This window comes from Salvia splendens, chromosome 22 (genome assembly GCF_004379255.2).
Source record: "Salvia splendens isolate huo1 chromosome 22, SspV2, whole genome shotgun sequence".
NCBI lineage: Eukaryota > Viridiplantae > Streptophyta > Magnoliopsida > Lamiales > Lamiaceae > Salvia > Salvia splendens.
The window spans coordinates 16,424,010-16,449,620 of NC_056053.1; the positions used below are offsets into that span (position 1 = coordinate 16,424,010).

At 36.0% G+C, this 25,611-nt stretch overlaps 2 protein-coding genes across 2 annotated transcripts; one reads left to right on the forward strand and one right to left on the reverse strand.

Moving 5' to 3' along the window:
* The first annotated feature begins 1,416 nt into the window (after positions 1–1,416).
* On the forward strand, positions 1,417–3,540 carry LOC121785799 (BTB/POZ domain-containing protein At1g55760-like). Its single transcript, XM_042184241.1, has 4 exons — positions 1,417–1,877; positions 1,968–2,113; positions 2,197–2,315; positions 2,882–3,540. Exons 1-4 carry the CDS (start codon positions 1,759–1,761, stop codon positions 3,476–3,478), a joined length of 981 nt encoding a protein of 326 aa, XP_042040175.1. The 5' UTR covers positions 1,417–1,758; the 3' UTR covers positions 3,479–3,540.
* Positions 3,541–9,473: 5,933 nt separating this feature from the next.
* Positions 9,474–23,732, reverse strand: LOC121787707 (general transcription and DNA repair factor IIH subunit TFB1-1-like). The gene is made up of 21 exons (XM_042186523.1): positions 23,600–23,732; positions 23,007–23,473; positions 22,695–22,773; positions 22,342–22,400; positions 22,170–22,233; positions 21,117–21,243; positions 19,382–19,457; positions 18,190–18,282; positions 16,818–16,862; positions 14,305–14,361; positions 12,641–12,796; positions 12,462–12,527; positions 12,030–12,153; positions 11,766–11,822; positions 11,532–11,659; positions 11,262–11,453; positions 11,023–11,136; positions 10,842–10,919; positions 10,067–10,114; positions 9,919–9,987; positions 9,474–9,828 (listed from the first exon to the last, which is right to left on the reverse strand). Exons 2-21 carry the CDS (start codon positions 23,085–23,087, stop codon positions 9,739–9,741), a joined length of 1,803 nt encoding a protein of 600 aa, XP_042042457.1. The 5' UTR covers positions 23,088–23,473; positions 23,600–23,732; the 3' UTR covers positions 9,474–9,738.
* Positions 23,733–25,611: the final 1,879 nt, after the last annotated feature.

Genomic DNA, 25,611 nt, shown 5'->3' on the forward strand with positions numbered 1-25,611 from the left:
TATGCTAAATAGGAAAAGATATGTCATGTTGATTATTGACGAGATATGGCTGAAGGTATTTGGTGATGAATAATGCAACGTGAGATCCCTATCAGTATTGTTAGTGGAAAACAAGTCTCACCTCATTAGAGAGAAGGTAGTTTTCAAAATTAAAATGTTCATACTCTTTGGAGACGGGTAAAAAAAGAAATAGTATACTTTTTAGGGACGAGACGAGAGGGAGTAAATGTCTCTTGATGTTCTCTCAAATATCTAACTACGGTTTCACAAGACCCTAGAATCTGCTCTAGCCGTCGTGCACAACCCCTCTGTCTTCTCCAGCTATCACCGCCTCCGATAAGCCCAATAACTATCTATTTTATTTGATTTTATTTTATTTTATTTTATTTTATTAGAGTCATATTAAAACTCTTGATGGTGATCAAATAGTATTAAATCGACTGCTTCAAGCATTTGGACAGTGTGGAAAAGGATTTTGTCTGGGCTGGCCCACCAAAGAGATACCTTTCTTGTCAAGTTTCCTAATAGCTTAGATACTCAGCCAATCCCAAAAGCAATACTTATCTCTACATCACTCTCTACATTTGATAAATCTTGTCATAAAAAGAACATGATACAGATTTCATAAGCTATTAGCACTATGACCACTTAGTTTTATAATTATGATTTTCTAGTCCTTCAAGTCTTCGATACAAATATTATAGTCTGTTTTAATTGATCTGGTGTTTTTTATTCTATTTACACAGCATACTGTATATGTCACAAGTGCTCCAATATGTGGGTTACCAACCAAAAAAATAGCAACAACAAAAGGAGTAATTTATGCTTGCTTCATGGATTGAATTATTTGAAAAGTTGACAAATAGATGGCTGATTAGGACTAAGATTGTGGAACCAATCATTCCATTTTACTTTATAAAAAAAACTGAAATAAAGCAAAATTCGATGATCAATTTAACAAAAATTATAATGTTAATGATCAATTTAATTATTTAATTCATTCAAAAGGTGAGGTTCAACTGCTTTGTGAAACAATTGTTTGCTTCAAACTAAAATGAACTGTAGTCTTTGCTTTTGGATAAATACCATGATACATACATACATTACCAGAGATAAATTAGTTACATGGAATATGAAATGTAAGCGTATAAGGAAAACTATGCAATTAGGAACAATTTTTTTTATTGATTTATTATGAATGCTCTTGGCATAGCTTGAAAGTTGATTGGAAAGAAAAAACAAAAGCTGAGATAAGTTGATTGTTCAAGGTCATCAAAATAACCTAGAAGAAAAGAAATTAAGTTATTAATTATTTTTGCATTATCAAATATTCTGAAAAGTTTATTATTTTCTCCTAAAACCATAAAAAGAATAAATAAATGAAGTAGGAGTGGAGATGTAGAGAGAGAGAAACAAGTCATTCTTTGCTTGGAAGGATGAAATAAACAAAAAATGTATTCCATTCCAAGAGTAAAATTAAGGAAAAAGCTTAGACAAAAGTATAACACTCATCGTTAATAAATAACCCATCGAATTGCTGTTTAAGCAAACAAATCGACTCAAATCCAATCTCTCTCTCTCTCTTCTGGCGGGAGACCTCACAAAATAACAGAGGTGGTAGAGATAGAGTGAGTTTGTGTTGAATTCGAGGAGGAAAATATATGAAGAAGAGAGAAAATCGGCAATCTGGGAAAGCAGTTGCTGGAAGGGATCTTCGGTTGTTTCCATGAGATCACAGCCGCACTCGCTTTCTCTAGGATGAGTGACTCTGCTTACAGAGTTGAAACGACGTCGCGCCTCGCCCAATGGCGGATCCAAAATCTGGCTTCCTGCACTTACCGGAAATCCGATCCCTTCAAGATCGGCATCTGGAATTGGTATCACTCTCTCTCCTTCTATAAACTTTTTGTTTCGATTTAATACTTCCAAAAACTCATCCAATTTCTGGTAAATCCACAAAATTGAAGGCATATGTCGATTGAGAAGAGCCGGAGCTTGATGGTGAAGCTGTATCCGGAGATATCCAATGTGAGCAGAGAGAATCCTCCGATTGCATCGTTCATAATCAGAGCGATTTCCTCTGTTGGAGATCGCAAGTGTTTGCTTCATCCAGGCAAGTTCCGCTCCCCAACGCCATCAAAATACAAACTCCCCTGCATTTCACACTTGTTCATGGTTTTTTTTTTTTTTTTGCAGAGGTTACTGATAGGCAGCTCAAGACCAACGATGACTTCGTCTGGTCTATCGAGGTTCCCTTCACCGGAAAATTCATCATCGACGTTGAGTTTCTCGACCTCAAAACTGCTTCTCCACACGTAAGATGTTCTTCATTATTAGGATAAATTTTTTTAAAGAGGTATGTGAGTGTGGAAATATACCAATATATGGATGGATTTATCGTACCAAAAAAATACTAAAAATATTGAATATTCGATATAAAGTGATTTTTTGTATGATATGATACCTTATCAAAATATTTCGATAATATAAATTTTCATATACCTCGGCATATCAAAATTTCGGTATATGTCAAATCTTATTGTATGCCAAAAAAAAACCAAATTTATACTGTAATTACCAAATATATTTATGATATTATATAATGGTATAAGGGTTTTGCAACATAAAGTACCAAAAAAATACCTGCTAAGTCGTAAAATTTCGGTATACTGAATGTTAGTGGTATGATAATGGTATTGAAATTGGTCATATCGAAAATGTAATATACCGAATTTCAGTATATTGAAAGTTAGGATAGGGTAAAGATATGGTTTTTACCCATGCCAAGTTTTTGGTATGGTATACGGTATGACAGTTTACGTTATACTTACTGACCAACCCCTAAGTGTGTGTTATGAACTCTGATTCTTGAATTGAACAGGGAAGTGAGCCTTGCTCCATTTGGGGTGAAGGAGCATCTATGTTGACAGGAACAGCCCTCACATCGCTAGGTCGGATGCTATCCGAGAGCATCCACACGGACATTGTGATCAACGCCTCAGACGGAAGCATCTCAGCGCATCGCGCAGTTCTGGCCTCAAGGTCTCCCGTCTTCCGCAGCATGTTCTTACATGATCTGAGGGAGAAGGAGCTCTCATCCGTCGAGATATCAGACATGTCAATCGAGGCCTCCACGGCCCTCCTCAACTACATCTACGGGAGCATAAGGAACGACGAGTTCATGACCCACAGGCTGCCTCTTCTTCGAGCAGCTGACAAGTACGACATATCGGATCTGAAAGAGGCCTGCCACCAGAGCCTGCTTGAGGACATTGACACCACCAATGTTCTCGAGAGGCTCCAGAACGCCTCGCTTTACCAGCTCACGCAGCTGAAGAGCAGCTGCATGAGGTATCTGGTCAAGTTTGGGAAGATATTTGAGATTAGAGATGATTTCAATGTGTTTCTGCAGTGTGCAGATAGAGAATTGATTGGTGAAGTATTGCAAGAAATACTTGGGGCGTGGAAGGGATTCTGAGATTGAAATCTTATGCAGTTTCTACTTATACAATTCAATATGGAATCATAGGTATATTCTTTTGTGAAAGATTCACGATTGTTTCTTACATGTACAGGGTTATGTGACATAGGTGTGGTGTGTATAGTTTGATGAACTACAACTACAACTAAGGATGTCAATCGGGCCGGCCCTACTCGGGTTGCGGGTCAATCGGGTGCGGGCTAATCGGGTTGTGAATTCTTTCAGGTTGTAAAAGTTCAACCCTAATCCTAAAAGCTCGGGTTTCGGGCTAGCCCAGCGGGTAAATCGGGTTGCTACCGATAAGATTAACATGCGATCAATCCAATAAATAATGATGAAATTAGTTATATTCATAAAATGTAAAATATTTAATTATGACAAATTTGATATATATGGTCAAACTCAATCATAAACATGATCAAATACTAATATTTGAGATATTTCGTGAAATTTTAATGCATGTTTTAGAAATTTAAATATTTTTTTAAGTGAATTTGAAGTTTTTAATTTATTTATCAATTATTATATTAATAAAAATTCAATATATAATTTGTATATTTAATATAAAATTGAAAGTTATTTTTTTAGTTATCTATATTATAAAATTAATCAATGAAGTGTCGAATTAGGAGTAAAAAATAGAATAATAGAAATTTTATCGGGTTTTCGGGTCTGGCCCTAACGGATCGCGGGTTAATCGGGTGCGGGCTAATCGAGTTTTAATTTTATCGGGCTAGAAATTTCCAGCCCTAACCCTACAAATTTAGCGGGCTATTCGGGCCAGCTTATGGGTTGCGGGCTACATTGACATCCCTAAATATAACTATGGTGTAAATTGTGATCAGAAAATAGACAAGATTTATTCTAGTAGACTCGTATTTGTTTTTGTTATACTTTAGTTGAATCATTTTTTATATAAAAAAATTAACATATTCTTTTATTTTCATACCAAAAAGAAATGTCTCTCGATACGGTAGGACCAAGGAAGTAGAAGTTTGAAGGTTAGTTTCAAATAATCAATGACTAAACACATTCTGAAACTAAAAAAATTTAATATTAGCACATTTTTCATTATACTAGAATTATATTTCAACCATTTCTGCATAGTTAAAAATTAAAATCCATGTCATAAATTAATTGGTAATTTGATACAAATTTCTTTAAATATCTTAGGTCAGAAGAGAAACAGATTTCAATAGCTCTTTTGGTTTCCTAAGTAATTTAGGATCAATTTTTCTAGAGAAAGAAATTTAAAATGTGAGGATTTACGCTTCAATTTAAAATGGATGGCAAAAAACAACACACCATTGAAACGGTGAGGATGAAATAATACGTGGACAATAAATAATAAAGTGAACCGCACTGTGTGATGAGATTTTTCTAGGTTTATAATTAATTATCATTCTAATTAGGATATGACGTTTATTTTATTTTTTTTAAAAATACTATATTGAAAAATTGGGATGGTGTATTATTTAAATAAAAAATATCTAAAGAATAATGAATGGATCTTTTTAAATAAATTCATTTTATTATATCAAATTAAAAAAGTGATATATATAAAACAAGAATATTTTGCACGGATCTTTAGAAATTAAAAGTACTACAAATTTAGAGATTTAAGAATGTCTTTTGCCACTAACCACATTCTTATGGTGTTTTTAATTCAAGATATTTATATAAAATGAAAAAAAAACAGTTGCCTTTTTTTTCAAGCCATTAGTTAAATGGGCTTTTTAATTATGAGCACCAAGGGCCCAGAAATTGTTCCTCTTAATCCAAAGCTAGTAATACAACCAATGAAGATGTTCCTTTTTACCTCTTTTTTAGTAGTACTGTACTATTTATTTATTTATTTTTAATGAGATTATATAGGATTTGGTGTTCTTTTAAAAGATACTCCATTCCCCTACCACTAATTGTCCTGTTTTGCTATCTTTATTCATCCATAATAAATGTGTCATTTGCTTTGTTTACTATTTTTTGTAACGGGACTCATATCCAATTAATTTTATTTTATCTATATTTTGTTATAAAATATAAAAATATGACTCAACTTCCATTATTTTTTTTCACTCATTTTATATTACATTTTTTAAAACTTATATCTAAGTTAAATAGAACCTATTATTCACTAACGAAAGGGAGTATTAAAATGAAGATTATTCGAAAGCAAAAGTTGTTGAACCATTCACTTAGCCTTTTCTCTGAATTGACACCACACATCTACAACTTGTCATTAAAATAAAGAATTTTGGAAATATAAAATCTTCATTTCACTAAGGCTTTTTCGACGCAGATTCATGCTCAGGTCATTCAGTTGAGCTATAATGATCAATCTTTCACTAAAGACTAGTACAATATTATTATCTACAAAGAGCAAATATATCCTCAAAAAGTATTCTGAAAATATCAAATCATTCTAAACTTAAAAATCATCAAATGTGATGTTTCCCCAATTCGTAAATAAAAAATAGACAACAATTTATAGTACTTTCTTAGAAGTAATAACTACTCCCTCACTCCCACAATAATTGTCACACTTCATTTTACTATAAATGGTAAGTAGGTATCATATTCCACTAACTCACTTCACTCACATTTTATTATGATAAAACCAATAAAAAAGTGGCTTTCACATTTCACTAACTTTTCCAATCAACTTTTCTTTACATTTCTTAAAGCACGTGTCCACAATAAGAGTGACAATTATTATAGGACGGGTGGAGTATCCATTTTCTACCCAAAATATGTATATACCTCAAATTAATCACGTAGGGGTATATTTTTCTTCAATATAAGTATTCAAAAACATAAATAAAAACCTAAGACGAGTAAGAGAAATTATGTGTAAGGTAGAGAAGTAAACTCAAAGATGAAACAAGCATTTGTCGGAGAGCTTGGTACCAAAAAAGCTTCCACCTAAAAAACTGTAAAAACAAAAAATGAAATGTCACTGTCACCTCAACTTAACCTCGATTAATAGTAGTATTTGCGTGGAGTAACCGCTTTCAAGAACGTGACAGAGAGATTCTATATCTCTCTCATATATCGACCACTCCTCTCTTGCTGTTGCTCTTACTCCTCAATCACTCACCAACACTCCTCAATCTAGTTTAATATAAACTAGATTCGATATTCAAATATCATTTGAAGTTTGATTTGATCAAAATGTGTTGTGGGACGAGAATTTGCTGTTTGTGCATGTGCGTCATATTGGTGGTGATCGCCGTCGGTCTGCTCTTCGGGTTCGGAGTTTTCAAGCATGGATTTCACAAGTTTAAGGATACGATAAGCGTCTGCGATCCCTCCGGCCGCCCGTTCATCGGTTTTGCTCCGCCGCCGTATTAGTACTACATTTCTTCTCTTCTCTTCGAGTTGGATAATTTGATTCTTTCTTTTAGTTAAGTGCTCTTTACTATCTTGTATTTTCAAGTGGCTATTGTCGTCATGTTCAATTCAAAATTGCTTGTATTTGAAGTTTAAAGTTAGGACTGATTACTTGAAAAAAGCATTAACATATTCAACAACTCCCATTTTTTAAAGTCCATCAAAACTAATAGAGAGAAGACTCTCGAAAACTGGTACCGGTGCCAAGTTAGAGCATCTCCAATAACCGGCGTCACCACCGCCTCGCCGATTTTTCGCCCACGCCGGTTTGACGCCGAACCATTGGAACCGGCGTGGGCGATATCGGCGTCAAAATCGGCGTCGCCATGCCGATTCCCGCGCTGACGCCGGTTCCGACGCCGATCCTCACTGGCGCCATTGTGCGTCCCGGATCGGCGCCAAACCGGCGTCGGATTTAAAATTTTTTTTTTTTGTTTTTCGAACACACTATATATACGCGCGTTGAACCTCATTTTCATTCGCACCACTTGTTTTAACGAGTACTCTCTCTCTACCTTACTTTCTGTACAAGATCATAACGAGCAATGGAGAACAACTACGAAGGTACTCCAGTTAATCCCGGGGGATGGTCTCAGACTCCCCCGCCTCCCGGTGTAGGGTCTCAGACGCCCCCGACTCCCGGGGCAGGGTCCCATACTTCCCCGGCTCCTGGGGGAGGTGGTTGGCCTCCGATGAGCGGGTACTACAACATGTACCCGTGGCAGCATATGATTCCGGGGTGGGCACCCGGCATGCAGCCCCCTATGCAGATGATGCCGGGGTGGGCACCCGGCATGCAGCCACCGGCGCAGCAGATGATGCCACCGGCGCAACAGATTATTCCCCCGGCGCAGGGGACGCACGGGGGGGACAACGCCTATCGGCCGACTTTTGATTTTTCCACCGGTTCTTCGCACACATCGACCCCAACGGATGCACAGTATACGGAGACCTTCTCCTTAGCGGACTTGGGTTTTGATATTAACGAGGTTTCGGAAACTCTCATTCAAAGCCAGGGAGTAGGGCGGGGTAAGAAGAAGGGCAAGGCGAAGAAGGTCGGCGAGTCGTCGCAGCCCCAAGCCGAAATCCGGGGCCGGAGGAAGTGGACAGACGCGGAGAACGTTGCGGTTACCAAGGCGTGGGTGAGTGTCTGCGACGATCCTCTGGTTTCGAACAACCAGAGGATCGTCAACTTGTGGGCCAAGATAGCCGCAGCCTACAGGGCATTTTGCCCTGAAGGGAGACCGTGCACCGGGGAGGAGGTCCGGAAGTGCTGGGACCGAATCAGGGCTGGCGTCTCTCGATTTTCGGGTTTGTACGCCAACGCCCTCCGCATGCAGACCAGTGGCCAAACAGAGGAAGACTGCAGGAGGATTGCGGAGAGAGCCTACCCCGATCCGGATAAGAAGTACTATGAGTTCACCTACTGGAACTGCTACGTTGTGCTCAACGAGTCGGAGAAATTCCGGGCAGGCGTCGACGCTGGCTGGCCGAAGAGGCAGAGACTGAACTATACCGGAGATTATAGCGGCAGCAGCGGTGGTTCGTCAGACCTCCCTGAGACGGCCCAGGAGGTCCCGACTCCTCGGTCGTTCGGTCGCCGACCTCGCCCGGTTGGGCAAAGGCGGGCGCAGCAGGTTGCGAGGGGGGGCACCCCGAGTTCCCAGGACGTCCATTCGGCATCCCCCCTCGGCAGGTCTACCGAGGAGCTCAAATTCTTCGCGCGCCAACAAACGCGCGCTCAAATGTTGAAGACCTTGGCCGACTTCCAAGCGGCGGTGGACCCCGAGGTGAAGGATTTTCTTCGTGTATTGCTCCAGAGCCAGCGTGAAGAATTGGAGGCGATGAGGAGGGACACCGGCGGGAATAGCCGCGGCGTAGGTGGTGACGGAGGCGGCGGCGACGACGGTGAAGAAGCGCTGGGCGACGACGGAGACGAGGACGGCGGCGATGAGTGATTTTGTTTTACTTTTTTTAATTAATGTACTTTTTAATTTTTGTACTTTTTTTTATATTATTGTACTTTTTTTATAATTAATGTACTTTTTAAATTTTAATATTATTATTCGAATTTTCCGTATTTGTCTCGTAAATTAAATTCCGTATGTTGATACAAGTGTAAATTAAATTATATAATTGTTATTAGTGATGTGGAAAGGTAGTGTGAAGGCTATGTGAGGGCTATTTGATGTCCAGTTGATGTGGCAAGCTGATGTGGCAGGAGAATTGTAGTGCTGATGATGTGGCAGTGTGAAGGCTATTTGATGGCTATTTGACGTCCAATGCTATTGGAGATGCTCTTATGGATCAGGAGCAATAATAATAATAATAAATAGAAGCAACAACATGAGAGAATTTTGGAATAGAACTGCTAGCCAAAAAATATCAGAGCAAATTGAATCCAACGTGACATGCCAAAAATATCCAAAACAATGTAATCATGGTCTAAAATGACATGTCATATTCACTCCGTCTCACATTAGAAGTCCTATTTTGCCATTTTCATCCGTCCCTCGTTAAGAATCATTTTACCAAAAATAATTAGGCACACATTCCACTAATTTATTCAAACACATTTTTTTTTCATTTCTTAAAACTCATGTTGAAATCAAACAGAAATCTTATTAGGGGACAAAGAAAGTAATGTCTTAAGGTACAAACCCTTTAGATCTTCTACAAAAACTTGATACTCATAAATAAATATAGTATATAAAAGTTATAAGACTGAAAAATCAGTTGATATAGTTATAATATATGACGCATTCAGAAACCTCGGCAACGCGGAAAAATATGAATGACATTTCTTTCAAGAAAAAGACGGCCAAATTTGCAAAACAATGGCAACTGAAGAAAAGGGTGAAATCACACTACGACATAAACCCATTGCGTTTCTCTCCGCTCTTGGCAGACCTCCTCTGTAAATCTGCCTCGTAGTGTGCAAACGCCGCATCCAGAGCCTACAACAAGGTTATCTCTATTTTACTTGATCTGAATTTTCAAACATGCAAATGCAACGTTTCGATGACTACATGCAAGCTAGTGCTAACCTGAAGCATTGGGTGAACAAGAAGTGACACCTGATGCCTGAAATCAGATTGTACAGATTCCTTGATCTCCTAAAACAGGATGGAACATGGTAAGATATTCGTCCAAGCAAAGGAGGCCATAACTGAAGAACATCGATAAGTAAAGTACCTGCAACTTTGGATATACTTGGGACATTGCGTCTTTCAATCTGGTGACCTGGTGATGAATAACAAGTTAGGATACAATTTAAGTGTATGATTTGCTTCAATGTATTATGCCCCACCATATCAACTACCAACTTCCAGCAGGAACAATTCTACTGATATTCAATGTCTTCCAATATTGAATTTTTATTTCATGAAGAATGGGACTTAACTGAGAATGGACAATTTAATAAAAACAGTACTCCCAATTCTCTGGCATAAACTACTCAAATCACAAACATTCTTTACAACTTGCAAGCCCCTTGACCAGCCCTTAAGGATGATATTTTGTGGAGCAAAATAGTAAAGGTTAAGTGCTACGTAACATTGTAAACCCCCAAATACTTTAGAAACAAGGGATTAGCCACGTTATTCGTTCATTTTTACCCTGTCTTCTGCACATTGGTAAGTAATGTGGAGTATGATTGTAATGGATAATCACTTCTACAAGGGATAATGATGATTGGCAGTTAATAATGAAGTACTTTGTTTTCTTAATTTCTTCCTGCCTCTTACTTTATGAGAATTTTGAATTTAATGATGTGTATCAAATATATGGCCTTAACAGAATTTTTATCAATCTTAGAACACTTCAGGGAAATATACAAAGTTTCTTTAGGAGAATATACAGCATTTAAACATGGTAACATCAATAACTGGAACTAGGCATTCCTTTAACTGACCAAATAATTATAACCTTTGATTGATGCCCCAGACCCAGACAAAAAACTACATCTTACCTTGTTATAAAGGTACTTGGTTGTAAGAGGGTATGATGACCAAAAGTGTTTCAAGAGTTCCTGCACTGAAGTCCAGTGCTGCAAAAGAGAAGTTACTTTATTGCATACCATTATGGATTCCATAACTTAGATAATGTTTCTTTGTCTGACTAGTGAAGGCCAACTATTGGGCAAAGCTTACATGCAAGAGTTCTTCCTTAGTAACTTTTGGTAACATATCGAGGATACTGTCGTTGGAACTGTTTCCAAGATGGAACTTGGTGCTAGAGATACTCTGGGTCAACCCACTGAGGACCTGCTTTCAGTAAAACTTAGTTAACTTTTATGTTTCGAGAACTGATAATATGAAGCCTCTCATGCACCATGATCAACTTATTACAAGAAATTAGAGATGCAAAGCCACCCGTGGAGGATATATACCTTTAGTGCAACCTCCTGATTCATTATCGGCTCAGTTAACCCCATTTCATTAATATCAATTATGGCATTCCTTAATGAGTCATAAGCTTGCCGTGCGTTCGCACTGGAAATCAAGGGTTTTGCAGCTGAACCTGTATCTCCCAACGCTTTTAGTGCATTGGCCTGCTGAGAATCAAAGTAGTCCCTCGGATCCTGTCAAAGGAGTCAAGGCATTCAAAACTTAATGCTCTTGGAGACTAATGCAGTTTATTACTTAAATGACAGCCAAACCTTGATACTGAGGGGTGCAACAGCAGGATCTTGAGGGCCCTGAAGATCTTCAAGCTCTGCACTTCGAGAAATCCTGTTGGATAGTTCTTTCTCAAAATTTGTATTTAATTTGTCCTCAGATAGTTCAGCTGCAAATATATACTCAATATTAATATGCCAACTCATTATAAGATCATGAAACTGAGCAGTGCTTGTATCCATAAGAATGGCCAACAAAGTTGAAAGAGTACCTACCCTGCTTTTTCCTGGTAAGGGCTTCAGCAACATCTCTTGGTTCAGTCAGCTCAGCATCTATTCTCATGTTAATGTCACAGAAAGAAAAAGTAAAGCTATCATATAATTATCTCGAAACTGAAACAAAGACATTCATTAAGTGTACTCATTTGCTAAGATAAGACAGATTTGCGCAAATCATAACTTTGGATGATATGATTGCAGACAAAAACAAAGAGAGAGCCAAATGAAATCAGCAAGAGTTAACCTGTTAGGATGACTTACCCACAACTCTTCCTTGAAGAACAACTGCAGAATGCTGATTCAAATCTTGCGAGAATGATCGTCGGTATGGCTCATACCGAGGGTCCAAAACATCTTTGGTCTCATCACGAACTAACCCATGATCCTACAATTAAAAACATAGCATATACTATAAAATGAGATAGCAGCACATATCAAGTAGTTATATACCACAGAACACTGTCAACAAAAATGGGCATTTAACAACATAAAAGTAGAGTTACACAAAATGTCAGTAGTAAGTACTGTGTCAAACAAGAATGGTCCTATCAAATTAAATTGTTCAACAACATTTGTCCTTGGACTCAATATCAGGAAAAAACTATACACACAGATATGAACAGACAGATAAAAACCCATATAGAACCATAGTCCAGCAAAGTGCCTGAAAAATATGATTGTTGATCAATTTACCGGGAGATGTGTGTAATCATCACCCTCATCAGCTTCAATGTCCACAGTTGGATCAACACGCCTAATCTGGTAAAAAAATAAGTGCAATCAGATGAAAAAGAAATCTCAGAAGCAAGATGCATTTCCAGCTTTAAAAAATGCCAACAGAAGGTGAAAAAACAAACTTCAAGTGAACTTACCTTTCTCCGAGCTTCATTTGCCAGCATATCATCTCTCTTCAAGAAAACAGCAAGCTCCTCATCTTCATCACCCTCTGCTGCAGCTGCAACTACATTTCTCGTACTGTGAAGAAATTGTGCTCTTGAATATTTGGTCCAGAACTCGATTTCGTTCAACTGAGAATACAAGAATACATCCTTACCAGTTATGTCATTGTGGCAGAATTATGTACAAGCATATTACTGAATACTGAAGTGGCTAGATTATCATGATTTTAAGTGGTAGCAACTGCCTCCTCCGGTTACAACTGATTTATTGCACAGAAGGTTAAACATTTGAAGATATAATTTCTGAACTCATTCTTGGCAGCCAAGCCCTATCCTTCAGACTAGAATTATTATTTAACACTAGGAAACAGGCTGGTATGAACTATGAAGGAAAACATATAAAAACAAGTTCTTAGAAAGACAAACTATATTTTATTCTAGGATACTCCCCCGGGTTTACTAAAAATACGAACTTTGGAAATGGCACAAGTTTTAAAGTAAGAGATAGGAAAAGAAAAAATGGGTAAAGTAAGAGAGAGAGAGAGAGAGAGAGAGAGAGAAAGTAGTGGAATTAGTGTTAGTGGATTGTGGGGTCCATTTCCTAAAATGGAGAGTTTCTATTTTTAGGAAACGGACTAAAAAGGAAAGAATTTCTATTTTTAGGAAACGGTGGGAGTATTAAATAATGAGATTCCCAATTAACATGATGATGAGTGCAGTGCTAGGGTTTGTATCTAAAAGCATGTTTTAGAGTTGTTTTGTTTATTCCTTTATTTATGAGAATGAAGTTATTTTGTTAGCTGGCCTTTTATATTCTGTTGATTATATTAGTTGCAAAAAAGTCCATCTTCTACATTGTAGGACGTGTGGTGGATTCAAACTAACATAAGATCATTAAGTCAGATCCTTGTAGAATAAGAAAGTTCACAACCCAAATAGATATGGATAGCCTACTGCGTAAGGTTGAGGTATCAGTCTGATATTACGTTTATCTTAACTAACAGGTGATACTAGTGCAGCTATTGTATTGAAATGGAATTCATAGTGAGATAAGTTCTATTGTGCTGTTAGTGAAGAATGAGGTCTCAGAGATTGTTGTTCTCAACCTACGTGGAAACATTAAGTATATGTGGTTGATTTTATGCACTGCTTTAATGTACTAGAAAGTGCAGGTTTTTTTGCAACCATATACCTTGGTGTGTTGGGTAGTGGTATTGATTTATGATAGAATAAGCTAGGTTATTTGAGTTATATGTAGAATAAGCTAGGTTATTTTCAATGTTGAATTACTGGTGGAGCGAGATTATACAACAATAATCAAATCGAAGATTTTGCACAATAGGTAAACTAATCAAACTCTATGGGCATACTAGGTAGGGGTCTTTTAATTTAATATTCGCTTCTGTCGTATATGAGTTCTAGATAGATAATTACATTAAAATTGCATGATTTATTTAAATATTATTCCTATGATATCCTGGCATTTAAATTCATCATTGGGTTCCGTCATCTAAGACTCCAAAATAGACATTATATTGCAGATTTACAGTGTAGGAGCTTAAGAAAATATTAACCGAAAATATTAACCAGTCATAAACTTTTGAAAAAGGAATAGAATTTTTTGGCATTCTTCCTACCTTGTGCGGGACAAACTTCAAGTATGCTTGGCGAACAGCTGGTTTTTCAGCAAATATCTGTGTAAAAGTTTAAAACAATATGTAAGAGGGTTTCAGGGAACCACTTAGCAAGATTTGTGAATGAAACATACTATAAGCATTCATAAGACAAAGACTTGCATATTAAATGATGTGAATCAAATTGTACATTTTTATTCTCCTAACTTTACATGATTTATATAGTTTAATGCTCGCAAAAGTATGTTTTGTGGTGTAGGAAGAGGAATAAATGGTGAAACAAAGAATGAAGCTCGGATGGTGAAAAAGCTGTCAGAAAGCTCTCAAAATGAGGCACCCTGCCGAGTGTATTGTTTGCCTAATAATTCCACCCGGCCGGGTATGATTTTCAGAATACGAAAATTCCAGGAAGTCCTCAAAATTGGTCACCCGGCCGGGTGAATTTTATGCCTAATAATTCTACCCGGCCGGGTAGTTCATTGATTCTAACTGCAATATTGCAGTTTTGTGTCAGAAGAAAAGAATGGAGAGAGAGAGTGGATGGGACGTTTGAGACAGAAAGAAATATAGAAAAAGAGGAAAAAGGCTGCAGAAGGAAAAGACGTGGCAGTTACAAAAAGTAGGAGAGGAAAGTTTAATTTGAGTATTTTTAATGCCCAAAATATTGGGGATTTGGGGAGAGACGTTTTTTGGGAGACAGAAAATAGGAGAAAGAAGGAAGAGGAGAGAAGAGGAACGAACGATCCAAACTCCATCCCGGAGGAGATCATCCATCATCTAGAGTTGGAGAACACCACGGAGTTTACGGTTCACGGTTCTTTTGGTGTAATTCATTTTAGTATGTTTGGCTAGATTTCCTTCGTTGCTCCGAATATGTTGTAGGGTGAATTGCGGATAATTTGATGACTTTTATGGTTCAATTTATGTGTGATTCTTGTTTATGAATTGTTTAATTCTTCTACTAATCTTGAGACGTCTGGATAGGTACAATTTTGTAGCCATTATTCTATTGCCTTTTTAGCATAGATTTTGGTCGTACTTATATGCAAGGAACTCGAGATTTGATACTTGTTCAGGGAGATAATCTCGAGTGGATCGATAGTTTTCATCTTTAAATTTGGTTTAGTGTCTGCTGCATTAAGTTAAAATGAGCTAATTATCGTGTTTGACAATTGAAGAAGCTAATCTAAAGCTTGCTACGCGACCTAGTGGTGGTGATAGGTTAGTGAGTAGAACTTGGGAGACGTGTTCAGCTTATCCTAGGTTTACAATTCTCTTGAAGTGTTCAGCGGATAGGGAGCGTAAAACAAACTTAATCCTCTTAAACATAGTCTTGATCATAGTAGTCCATCGAAGTATCCCAATTCATAAGCCCGAGACATATTGGAGCAATGATTTCTTCTTATCCTCTATTTTCTAAGTTTTGTATTTTTGTTTATCTTTTTGTGTTTTATCTTCTCTTTATCAAATTTTAGTTTTTTTAATCTCAAATTAAATAACATACGCCTCCTTGTGGTTCGACACTCTTTTACTACAACTACATCTGTACTCTTGCAGATAGGTTGTAATTTTAGAGTTATTTTTATTAAACTTGTGTGATCTTGCACTCGATATTTGAACTCGAAAATTACACATCATTAAACAACGAGAATTTCTCAATTTATACACTCTAGCCATGCATGAATAGACAACTACTCTCACATACTTCTCTAAAAGTTTCAAACTTACCCTATAATGGTCCAAGTAATCAAAGAAGGTAACAAAAAAAATCCCAAGAAAGAATAGGCTTGAGGAGGCCTAGCAACTGGCTACAGAAAGAGAGTGCTTAGTGCTTACTTACGGACTAAATATGTAAAATTCAAATGCATACAATGGGTTAGAGCGTGTCACTTGATGATATTACTGGCATGTAGAGAATTGGAAAAACAAATGAGGGTTTATGGGGAAAGATAAATTCAGAAGTTTATGGGTTTGCTAGATTGTGTTATCAGAGTACAAAGTACATTTCCATTGAGGTTATGAAGATTTATTGATTCTTCTAAGCAATGAAAAAATAATTTGATAAACAATCGGTAGTCTGGAACTTCAAGGTGTGGAAATGAGAATGCATTTGGTTGGTTTTTTTTATATTTTATTTTGGGGCCCACTTTGAATTAGTGGTTAGGAACAAAGAAGTGATATGTAAGTGGTGGATCAATTGAAGTGATGATACAGGATTGAGGATTGATGATATAGGTGTTGAAAAGAAAAATTAGTGGGCCAAAAGGCCCAAAACTGAGGAGATGCTTTTGGATATAAAAACGAACAAGTCCTAGTTTCTGCATCATATGTAATGCTCAATTGTATAAGATATCGTTTACCCCCATGAATATAAAATAGGTAACATAGCAAGGCTTAAATTGGTAGTCAAATTGACTTATGTATCTAATAACAAAAGCTATCGTGGCTCTACACAGGTCTACAGAAAAGAAACACACTGATGAGAGAAACAAATGTGAAGGGAGAAGAAAGCATACCTGATGAATGAGTTCTGGCGTCAAGTTAAATGTCACTCTGTTAGACTGAAATACAACAAAAGAGACAGGAATGGGAGGTTAAATGTTAATACAAAAAATAACCATAGACCATGTCAAAATTTATAATAAGGCAGGTTTCAGCTGATGCAATGGAATCAAGCTATATGACGATTCCCAATTCAAGGTACAAACAACATCAAATTAGTTACAGATTCCCCCCCCCCCCCCTACATAATATTAATTCCGTACAGCTATAAAGAGAGCATGATCTGTTAGGAAGAACCAGGCATTGTTACTCTCAAAACCACCAAAAAGTCACTTTTATCATCGTTTTAAAAACATTTTAGTGGAACACCACAGGAAGGGTGGCTCAACATGGAATTCAAGTGTCTATGATTTTTCTACCCGTGAAGACATATACGTGAAATATGCACACTCAAAAATCAAATAAACTTAAGAGTCCACTTCCCTCCTCCAAAAGGAAATATGTCATCCTACTCTGTAATTTTATTTTCTTTTTGGCTTTCTTTAATTGAAGGCTGTGCATCAGTTATTTCTTTTTTTCTTCTTTGTTAGGGTCAGCTACTCTTTTACACTTGTACTTCCAGAAACATGCTGTAAGTCATCTGTTTGTTTAGGAGAGCATCAGCTATTGTCTTTTAAATTTAAATAATCATCATATATACAAAAAAAAGTTAAAATAAAAAAATAATTGATATTCATGATAAGTTATGTCTTTTTCTACCTTTTTAGAGAGAAAGAAAGAAAAGTCAAAATGCAATTACACAATTACTTATTACGCAATGAAAAACCCTTTTTATATTTCCTAAAATGGAATGGGACAACTCAAAAAGAAAAGTGAGACACTTCGAACCGGACTTAGGGAGTATTGATTAACAAGTGTATTGTATTTGTAAAAGCATAAATATAAAAATCAATAGAGCATATGCTCTAGCCTCTAGGGCCAGCACATCAACCACGAGCTTGAAAAAACTACCATACTAGACATGTGATGTAGGGCATTCTCTTTTTCCCAATGAGAATGAATGACAAACAAATGAGTTATCAAGTAGGAAGGTGTACCATAAGAGGCCCAAAAGCAACTCCATTTGACTAGACTTTTTAATGGACTTAAGAAAAGCTCATAACTATCCACTATACAGAAGTCGTACCAAACAAAAATCTCTCTCTAATACAACCAAATCAAGATAGCAAAAATTTGGACTGAGAAAATTAATTTCTGCTACAACAGAACAAGAATAGCAAGTAAGAGTCAGTGCTCACAACAAGACAAGCATAGAGCTGCATGCTCAACCATACATATACACTTGTAATTTAAAACTGGATCTCTGCAAAGGATGGTTATTTTTACCTGGCCATCAGATAATGGTTTTATGCTCCACATTTCATTTTTTAATGCTAGGCGCTGCTTTGGTCTTCTGCTATCATTCTGGTCTAGCAATTTCTGCACTTCATTAATGAAATATAGCTATTACATATTACTCGTATTTGGCCAAACACATAATGTGCATAGCCTTTTCATCAAAGGTGCATTGAGAAAATGAACAGTTTACAAATTAATGCTTAAAAAATTAATATAACATACTAAGCACGGGGATGCCTCCCTAGTCGATGTACTCGTTTTGGAGATCTCCCCAAGGATGTTTTTTTTCCTATCTTTATTATTTACTACCTTTGTCCCATTAAAAATGAAAAGTTTTCCTTTTTGGGTTGTCCCATTAGAAATGAAACATTTCCTAAAATGGAAACAACATCATTTCTACTTTTTCATCTATATTACTTTATTTTCTCCAACACCACAAAAAATCTCGTGCCGAAAAACAATGTTTCATTTCTAATGGGATGGAGGGAGTGTGTGTTTAGAAAAAAATGCTTTAATATGTGGTCAATTTAAGTTTGACCAAAAAAATTATTCCAAGCCCTAATTTTAGAGAAAAAGAGCTGCCTCCTCTGTCTCCCTTCACACACGACCCATTCTCTCAGCGTGAAATGGTACATGTTGTAGACTTTAGTTGGTGTGCTTTATGTTTATTATTGGAGTACTATTATTGCTATGTAGTTATATCATGGATTATGAGGTATTTTCATATTTACTTGTAGATTTTAATTTATATAAAATGGAGTCTATATTAATAAATACTCCCTTCGTCCCATAAAAATATGTGCACTTTCCATTTTCCATTTTCATCTGTCCCACAAAAATATGTGCATTCCATTTTTGGAAAGTTATATCAATTTAATAATGTAGGCCCCACTATCCACTAACTCTACTTTAACTACCATTCTCCTCCTCTCTCTTATTTTACCAATTTTATCTTAATTCTCGTGCCATCTCATCCGCCCATATTTTTATGGGACGGAGGAGTATAAAATAATAAAAAATGTACTTCATTTTTGGAAAATCGGCATGTCTACACCCCCGTATCATATTCATATCTTACACGCATTTCAAATTCGCCCCATACTCCATAGGTAACATATAGTTTTAGGAATGTTTGGAGTACAAAATAGTCTGGCATTAACATAAAATTCCAATAACTAACCTTCCTTGTTGCCCAAAATTCATCATCTGTCAGTATACCTCCAAACACAAATTGCTTGTGCAGTGTCTGTAACTCACTGCCAATTACACCTATTTAGTACATTAACTATAAGCAATATTAAAAATAACATACTGAAATTTCATTTAGAGAGCAAATTAGGCTTAGGCTCAAACTGGAGCTTAAATTCATGCTAGAATAACAAAGATACTATGTAAATAAAGGAAGAACTATTAGTTGCACTTTACTAAACTTTCACATGTAGATTCTTCTTATATGTATACTGACGATAAAATCTAGACAATGACAAACAAGTTTGACACATTTAATTCACGAGCAAATGTGATTGGGTATATCTTTCTGTGTTCCATTTACAAAAACATCAACCATCAATACATCATAATGCGAGCATACTGAGAAAGAGAAAAAGATAATGGCTGGAGTGGAGACAATAGTACAATGCAGTGCTGGAGGCTTGGAAGAGTAGCTTTGTAGCAATTACATGCCCAACCATTAAATATAGCACCACACCACAGTGATATTTTTATCAGTGCATCTTAGAGCACTCCGTAAATGTACAGTTAAATAGCTTTACTATAATAGAAGCAACTAAAACTACGAGGACGACCTACTCAGAACCAAACGATTCTAGGAATCTAGTGCACAATAAAAAGTAACCAAAAATATTGCAGCTTGTTAAAGAAACCCAGGATGCACTATGATAATGTTGATGTCTATTTTAAGTTACTTATTGGGCTCAATGGGCTCTTGAGTACTAGATGAGATGACACTTAAATCTCTAAGTCAAAGATAATCTGATATCTAAGACAAGTACACCTAGGATACAATTTTATATTCTTAGTTAGGCTTGCATCTTACATCACAGGCTCACAGCAAATCATTTGATCTTGTCTAGTAACATGTGTGGGCATAAGATAAAAAACAAATACTCCCTCCGTCCCAGCCTAAGTGAGGCGTAATCCTTTTTGGGATGTCCCAGCTAAAGTGAGGCATTTCCTCATTTAGCAATAATTAACTTCATTCTCTATCTTACTTTATCCTCTTATCTCTCCTACTTTACTCCCTCTGTTACTTTATTCTACTTCACTCTCTCTTTCCGTTTCCTACTCCCCATGTCCGAAGGTAGTTGAGTCGTATTCCTTTTTGGGTTGTCCCAAGGTAGTTGAGTCATTTTCATTTTTGGCAAAAACTTTATCCTCTCTCATACTTTACTCTCTCTTCCTCCATCTTACTTTACTCTCTCCATTTTAACTTTTAATACATCAATTTCATAAATCTCGTGCCGAAAAGACATGCTCAACTACCTTAGGACAGAGGGAGTACTTCATTCTTTCTCCTACTTTAATATTACAATTTAAATCATTACACACCATTACCTAAATTCTTGTGCCAAAATAGAAATGTCTCACTTAGTTGGGACGGAGGGAGTATAATATAACAGTCCCTGGAAATAATGGACTTCCAAACCTTGGAGTGAGCATTATCCAATTATTTAGGAGAAGAATCTTGGGTTTTCTAGTTTCTACCAGTAGGCTCACTGTCCCTACTGGAATTTGCATTAATTTCACCTTCGTGGTTAATGCATGGGAAGAAACCCAGTTCATATATACAATGGAAAACGAATGCTTTTTCCTTTTCAAATCATAGATAATTCCGTAATAACAAAGAATTTAATACATGGATGGGAGATTTTAATTAGAAATAGAAAACAGTTTACCTATTTTCCTGCAGTAGCTTGATTCTGCGCTCTGTTTCTATGCTACTAAGTTGCTCGTTGGTTACTGGAGGAGCAGTTCTTTCCGGTACTGCTTTCCCACCTTCAGTATAGAATGCAATAGCCCTGGCTGTACATAAATAGTATAACTTCATTGTAAGGTATAGTAACTTGTATGAATTTTGAGAGTAACAGCTCTAAATGTCAATCACGCTGTTTCACGCATACTAGCGTTTCAACATAAGTTTACATTTCTATTAGACTAAAGCAATAATTGGTCGTGTACAGTTACTCAAAAAACTTTTTGGCCCTATACATTAAATGTGTTAGTTTTTGGTCCTAAACAATGGGTTTTTGGTCCATATTTAACGGTTCTTTCAAAATAATTATCAGTCAATCACGTTTTAAAGTCCAAAACTGGTCCCGTACATTTGCACAAAAAACCTATTTGGCCCTACACATTTAAGTGTGTTAGCTTTTGGTCCCCTAGACAATATGCTTTGGTCCATATTTAACTCATCAATTAGGCCAAAAGGCGGTTGCCAGTTAAGTAAGTTTTGATGGAACCATTAGATATGGACCAAAACATATTGTTTAGGACCAGAACTATCACACTTAATGTGTAGAACCAAAAGGTTTTTTGGGCAATTGTACGGGACCAATTTTGAACTTTAGTCTTTCTATACTAATCAAACATGTGAACATCTCCTTTACAAGTTATTTCACATTTTTTATTTCAGAATTCAGATTCCAACTATATCCAAAGACATTACTCATGGACCATAGCAACTTTATACGGCATGTTAACACAACGACACAGCAAGAAAGCTTTTCTTATCAGGTATGTGGAGGGCCTGTCAAAAGAAAACCATATTTAATCTTTTCTAACCAAATCTAGTGGAATGTGGAACATAATTAGGGAAAACAAAAGAAAACAACATGGCTGTTGGATAAGATGGCAAATCCAGCCCATTCCGATTCTACCAGACAACCTCAAGATGCAATGATGTATGTGTATTGATATATGGAGCATAACAACTCGTAACTGTGACTCACCAACAAATTCCCGGCAAACATCGCGCTCGGCAAAACTGTCAAATTCGAAAATGTAATTCCCCCCCTGGAATAACACATATATATAAGTTACTTGCATTGGGGAATAGGACAACATACAACACCTCAAGAAAAATTGAAGTTCTGAGAATTGCAAACTATTAAGACTCCGGACCTGTTCCTGTGTAAGATTAAGCAGGGCCTGTTTGGAACCCTCCTTGGTGAATTTGTGACCTGAAATTGACAAGGATAAGTACAGATATGTTGTTTGTGACACTGCGTTTAATACGCAGACAAAATGTAAATCCTTTTAGATTGGGTTTTGGTTGATGATTATCCCCATCCAAACAACCAGCAAGGATTTATATTCATGGACTTGAGATCCTTAAAACCCAAATGCAATGTTTTTGGATACACAAGTATGACTAACATGGGGTGATTATAAGCAAACTGAGTCAATATTAATTGCAGCTACAAATTTAGTGAAATAAAATCGATATCTTAGGCCTAGTGAGGTCGAAAATGCACCTTTAACTGTTTTAAACTCCACATTTAGCTTGACGCCCGATTTTTGATCATTTGGCATGAAGATGAATCTTTCTATGCTCTGAGAAACAGAAAACCACCAAACAATGAGTTAATCGAACATTCCTACAGCGCCGCAAATCCTACTTAACATCATTTTGTGCATAGCAACACGTTCAGGAATAATACCAATTTGATTCCACTTAACAGTAACAGAACAATCCCAAAACAATACAGCAAACCCGTTTATACCAGTATAATATAGAAAGAAACACACAGAACATAATGCGAAGTGGTAGGGCATAAATTAACAACCAGTTTGAGGACGCCAGGAACGCCGGGGTCCTTGGTGGAAGATTTATACTTGGCGCGCTTAATCACATGCTTATCCGACATACTGCAATCCGAATTCCAACAAATAAATGCTCAAAAAAGAATATATAATTCGCTGGTGAATCGATGCGGCGATGAGTTAATAGAACGGAGCCATGAGGAATGCAGAGATTTAGGGTTTTAAGGAAATTATGTGGGCGAAGTTAAGGGTGTAATTAAATCCTCCGCTTCAGTTGCTGATGGGCACCAAGCCAACTGTGATGTGCTTTGCTATGGTGAGTGGCTCGGCAATCATGGCCGATCCGCATCTGCCGAAGTTGGTAATCTATACTAATACAATGAGAGAGTTGCGGACACTCTTATCAAAGAGAGTAAGCGGCGCCGGCGCTGTACAGTCACCGAAATCCTCTCGCGCATATGCGATTTTCCTTCAACTACTCTTTGATATCCTTCAAAACCAAAATAACATGGGAGGATAATAAAAATCCACAACAACAACAACAAAATTGAAATTCCCCAAATCTATGGAAAATCAAGCAGGTAAAAAGGTGAAAGCTTTAAAAATGTGAGCTTACTGTTATCGACGTTCGATGCAGAGCCGTCTGTCCCCGATGATGGGGCAGTGCGGCGGGTGAGGAAGGAGAGGCGGGCGGTGGGCGTGGCGGCGAGAGGGTGGTGGGGGTGGGTGAGGCAGGCTAGGAGATTTTAATTTATGGAGGATATTAGTATTTGGGCTTTATTTGTGTGGATTCTTCTTTAATTGTGTAATTAAATTTATATTTTGCTTTATATTTCAATCAAAATTGGAATTGTTGGTGGCTTCTGTCTGGATCAAAATTGAAATTTTATTTATTATTGTAATACTTCTTCTCCGAATTAATTTACAATTAAAATCGTAACACAAATATGTAATATTTCAATTTTCATCCTATATTTATACAATTAAAGTATTTATTTAATATATTTTAGTTAGTCTCCAATTAGGAGTAAATAATACTACTAAGTTTATAGAATTAAATAAAATTAAAAATATACTTATAATTAAATCTAAACACATAAAGTCTGTATAGCTTCTTATAATATAAAGGGTAGTGTATATTGTCACATTATTCAAAACTAACCAAATGCATAAAATGTTATCGTTATTTTATGTGAAAGTTTACTTTATATACATATGAAATAAGAAATCTGTTTTCCCCAATATTAAAAATGCATGTAGTAATAATGCATATCAAGTTATGCAAAGCTCTATATACAATGAATTTAAAATATTATATATTTTGAAATACTAAAATCTTAGTAATATGCACTAACCAATTAAATTATAGTACTACATTCATTCTAAGTAGTTGAAGTCTGTTTCTTTGGGGTTAATCCTTTATACTTATTACAGTATTTCGCAGTCCTTTATTTAAAAAATAATTTGTGAAAAAATAATAATTATAATAAACACTTACTATAATTTTTACTTTTGAAGGTATATTTAATAATATGTTTATTAATCTTCTTAATATATCATACTATAATGGATTATTTTATAAGTATTATTGTAATTATTTTTTTAAAAAAACTTAAAATCCATTCATGTCAACAAACTATACTATCCTCAAAAAAACTACGAAACTAAGTATTTGTATTAAAAATGATACTAACTCCGTCCAAAAAAATTGACAAAGTTGTAAATGACACGAATTTTAATAAGAAATTTGGTAAAGTAAGAGAGATGAAGAGAAAATGTGGTGGAATTAGTGTTAATGAATTGTGGGATCCACATTCTACTGAGAAAGGTTAATATTTGTTTAAAACTTTTCATACCAAAATTAGTCTAATTTTGGTGGACACCCAAAAATGATAAAATTAATCTGTTTTTTATGGACGGAGGTAATATTGCTAAACAAATATAGGCATCAAAGTTAATAGTACTAAGCTTCATATTTTTTAAATATGGTATTTATCACTATTTAACCCTTGTAAAAATAATTGAAAAAATTTTGTTTTACAATTTAATTATAAAATTATGTTTGTCTTACAATTCACTTGTGCAATCAATCTTATATAACTATAAATATTATTTAATTCACTATACGGTATATTAAAAAAATATTTATTAATTTGAACCAATTCACTATAGGGTACATTCAAAAATATATTATGATTTAGATGATTAAGCCTAGAAAAAAAATGATTTTAAAACCGATTACAAGATTAAATAGAGATAAGTATTTTATTGAAAATAAACAAATTAGGAGTATATGTTTGAATAGGAAGTTTTGTTTAATAGTACTCTTTATAATACAAATATGGTATTTTAAGTACACGTTAGTAATTTTAGCAAAATTGGAGATGAAAATCACTTATTTAATTTATTTATTTGGCACTTAAACTTTAGTCATCTAATTATAACATCGAAAAAATGTATTCCTGCTTTTTAAAACTTAGAGCACTTGTAATGTAGGCCGCCCGACAGGGGCTGCATTAGACCACCTTTATCGGTCATTGGAGTCGACATCCACGTAATTTTACAATTAAAAAAAAAAAAAAATCTAAACATGGGTCTCTCTCTCTCCTCGACCCATGTCGCTCTCTC

Coding starts and splice junctions, on each gene's coding strand:
- LOC121785799 (XM_042184241.1), top strand. CDS start 1,759: ATGAGTGACTCTGCTTACAGAGTTGAAACGACGTCGCGCCTCGCCCAA. Junction 1,878..1,967: donor AAGATCGGCATCTGGAATTG/GTATCACTCTCT, acceptor ACAAAATTGAAG/GCATATGTCGATTGAGAAGA. Junction 2,114..2,196: donor CAAGTGTTTGCTTCATCCAG/GCAAGTTCCGCT, acceptor TTTTTTTTGCAG/AGGTTACTGATAGGCAGCTC.
- LOC121787707 (XM_042186523.1), bottom strand. CDS start 23,087: ATGTCGGATAAGCATGTGATTAAGCGCGCCAAGTATAAATCTTCCACC. Junction 22,234..22,341: donor TTAATCTTACACAGGAACAG/GTCCGGAGTCTT, acceptor GTGTTATTCCAG/GGGGGGAATTACATTTTCGA. Junction 11,454..11,531: donor TTGCACCCCTCAGTATCAAG/GTTTGGCTGTCA, acceptor CTCCTTTGACAG/GATCCGAGGGACTACTTTGA.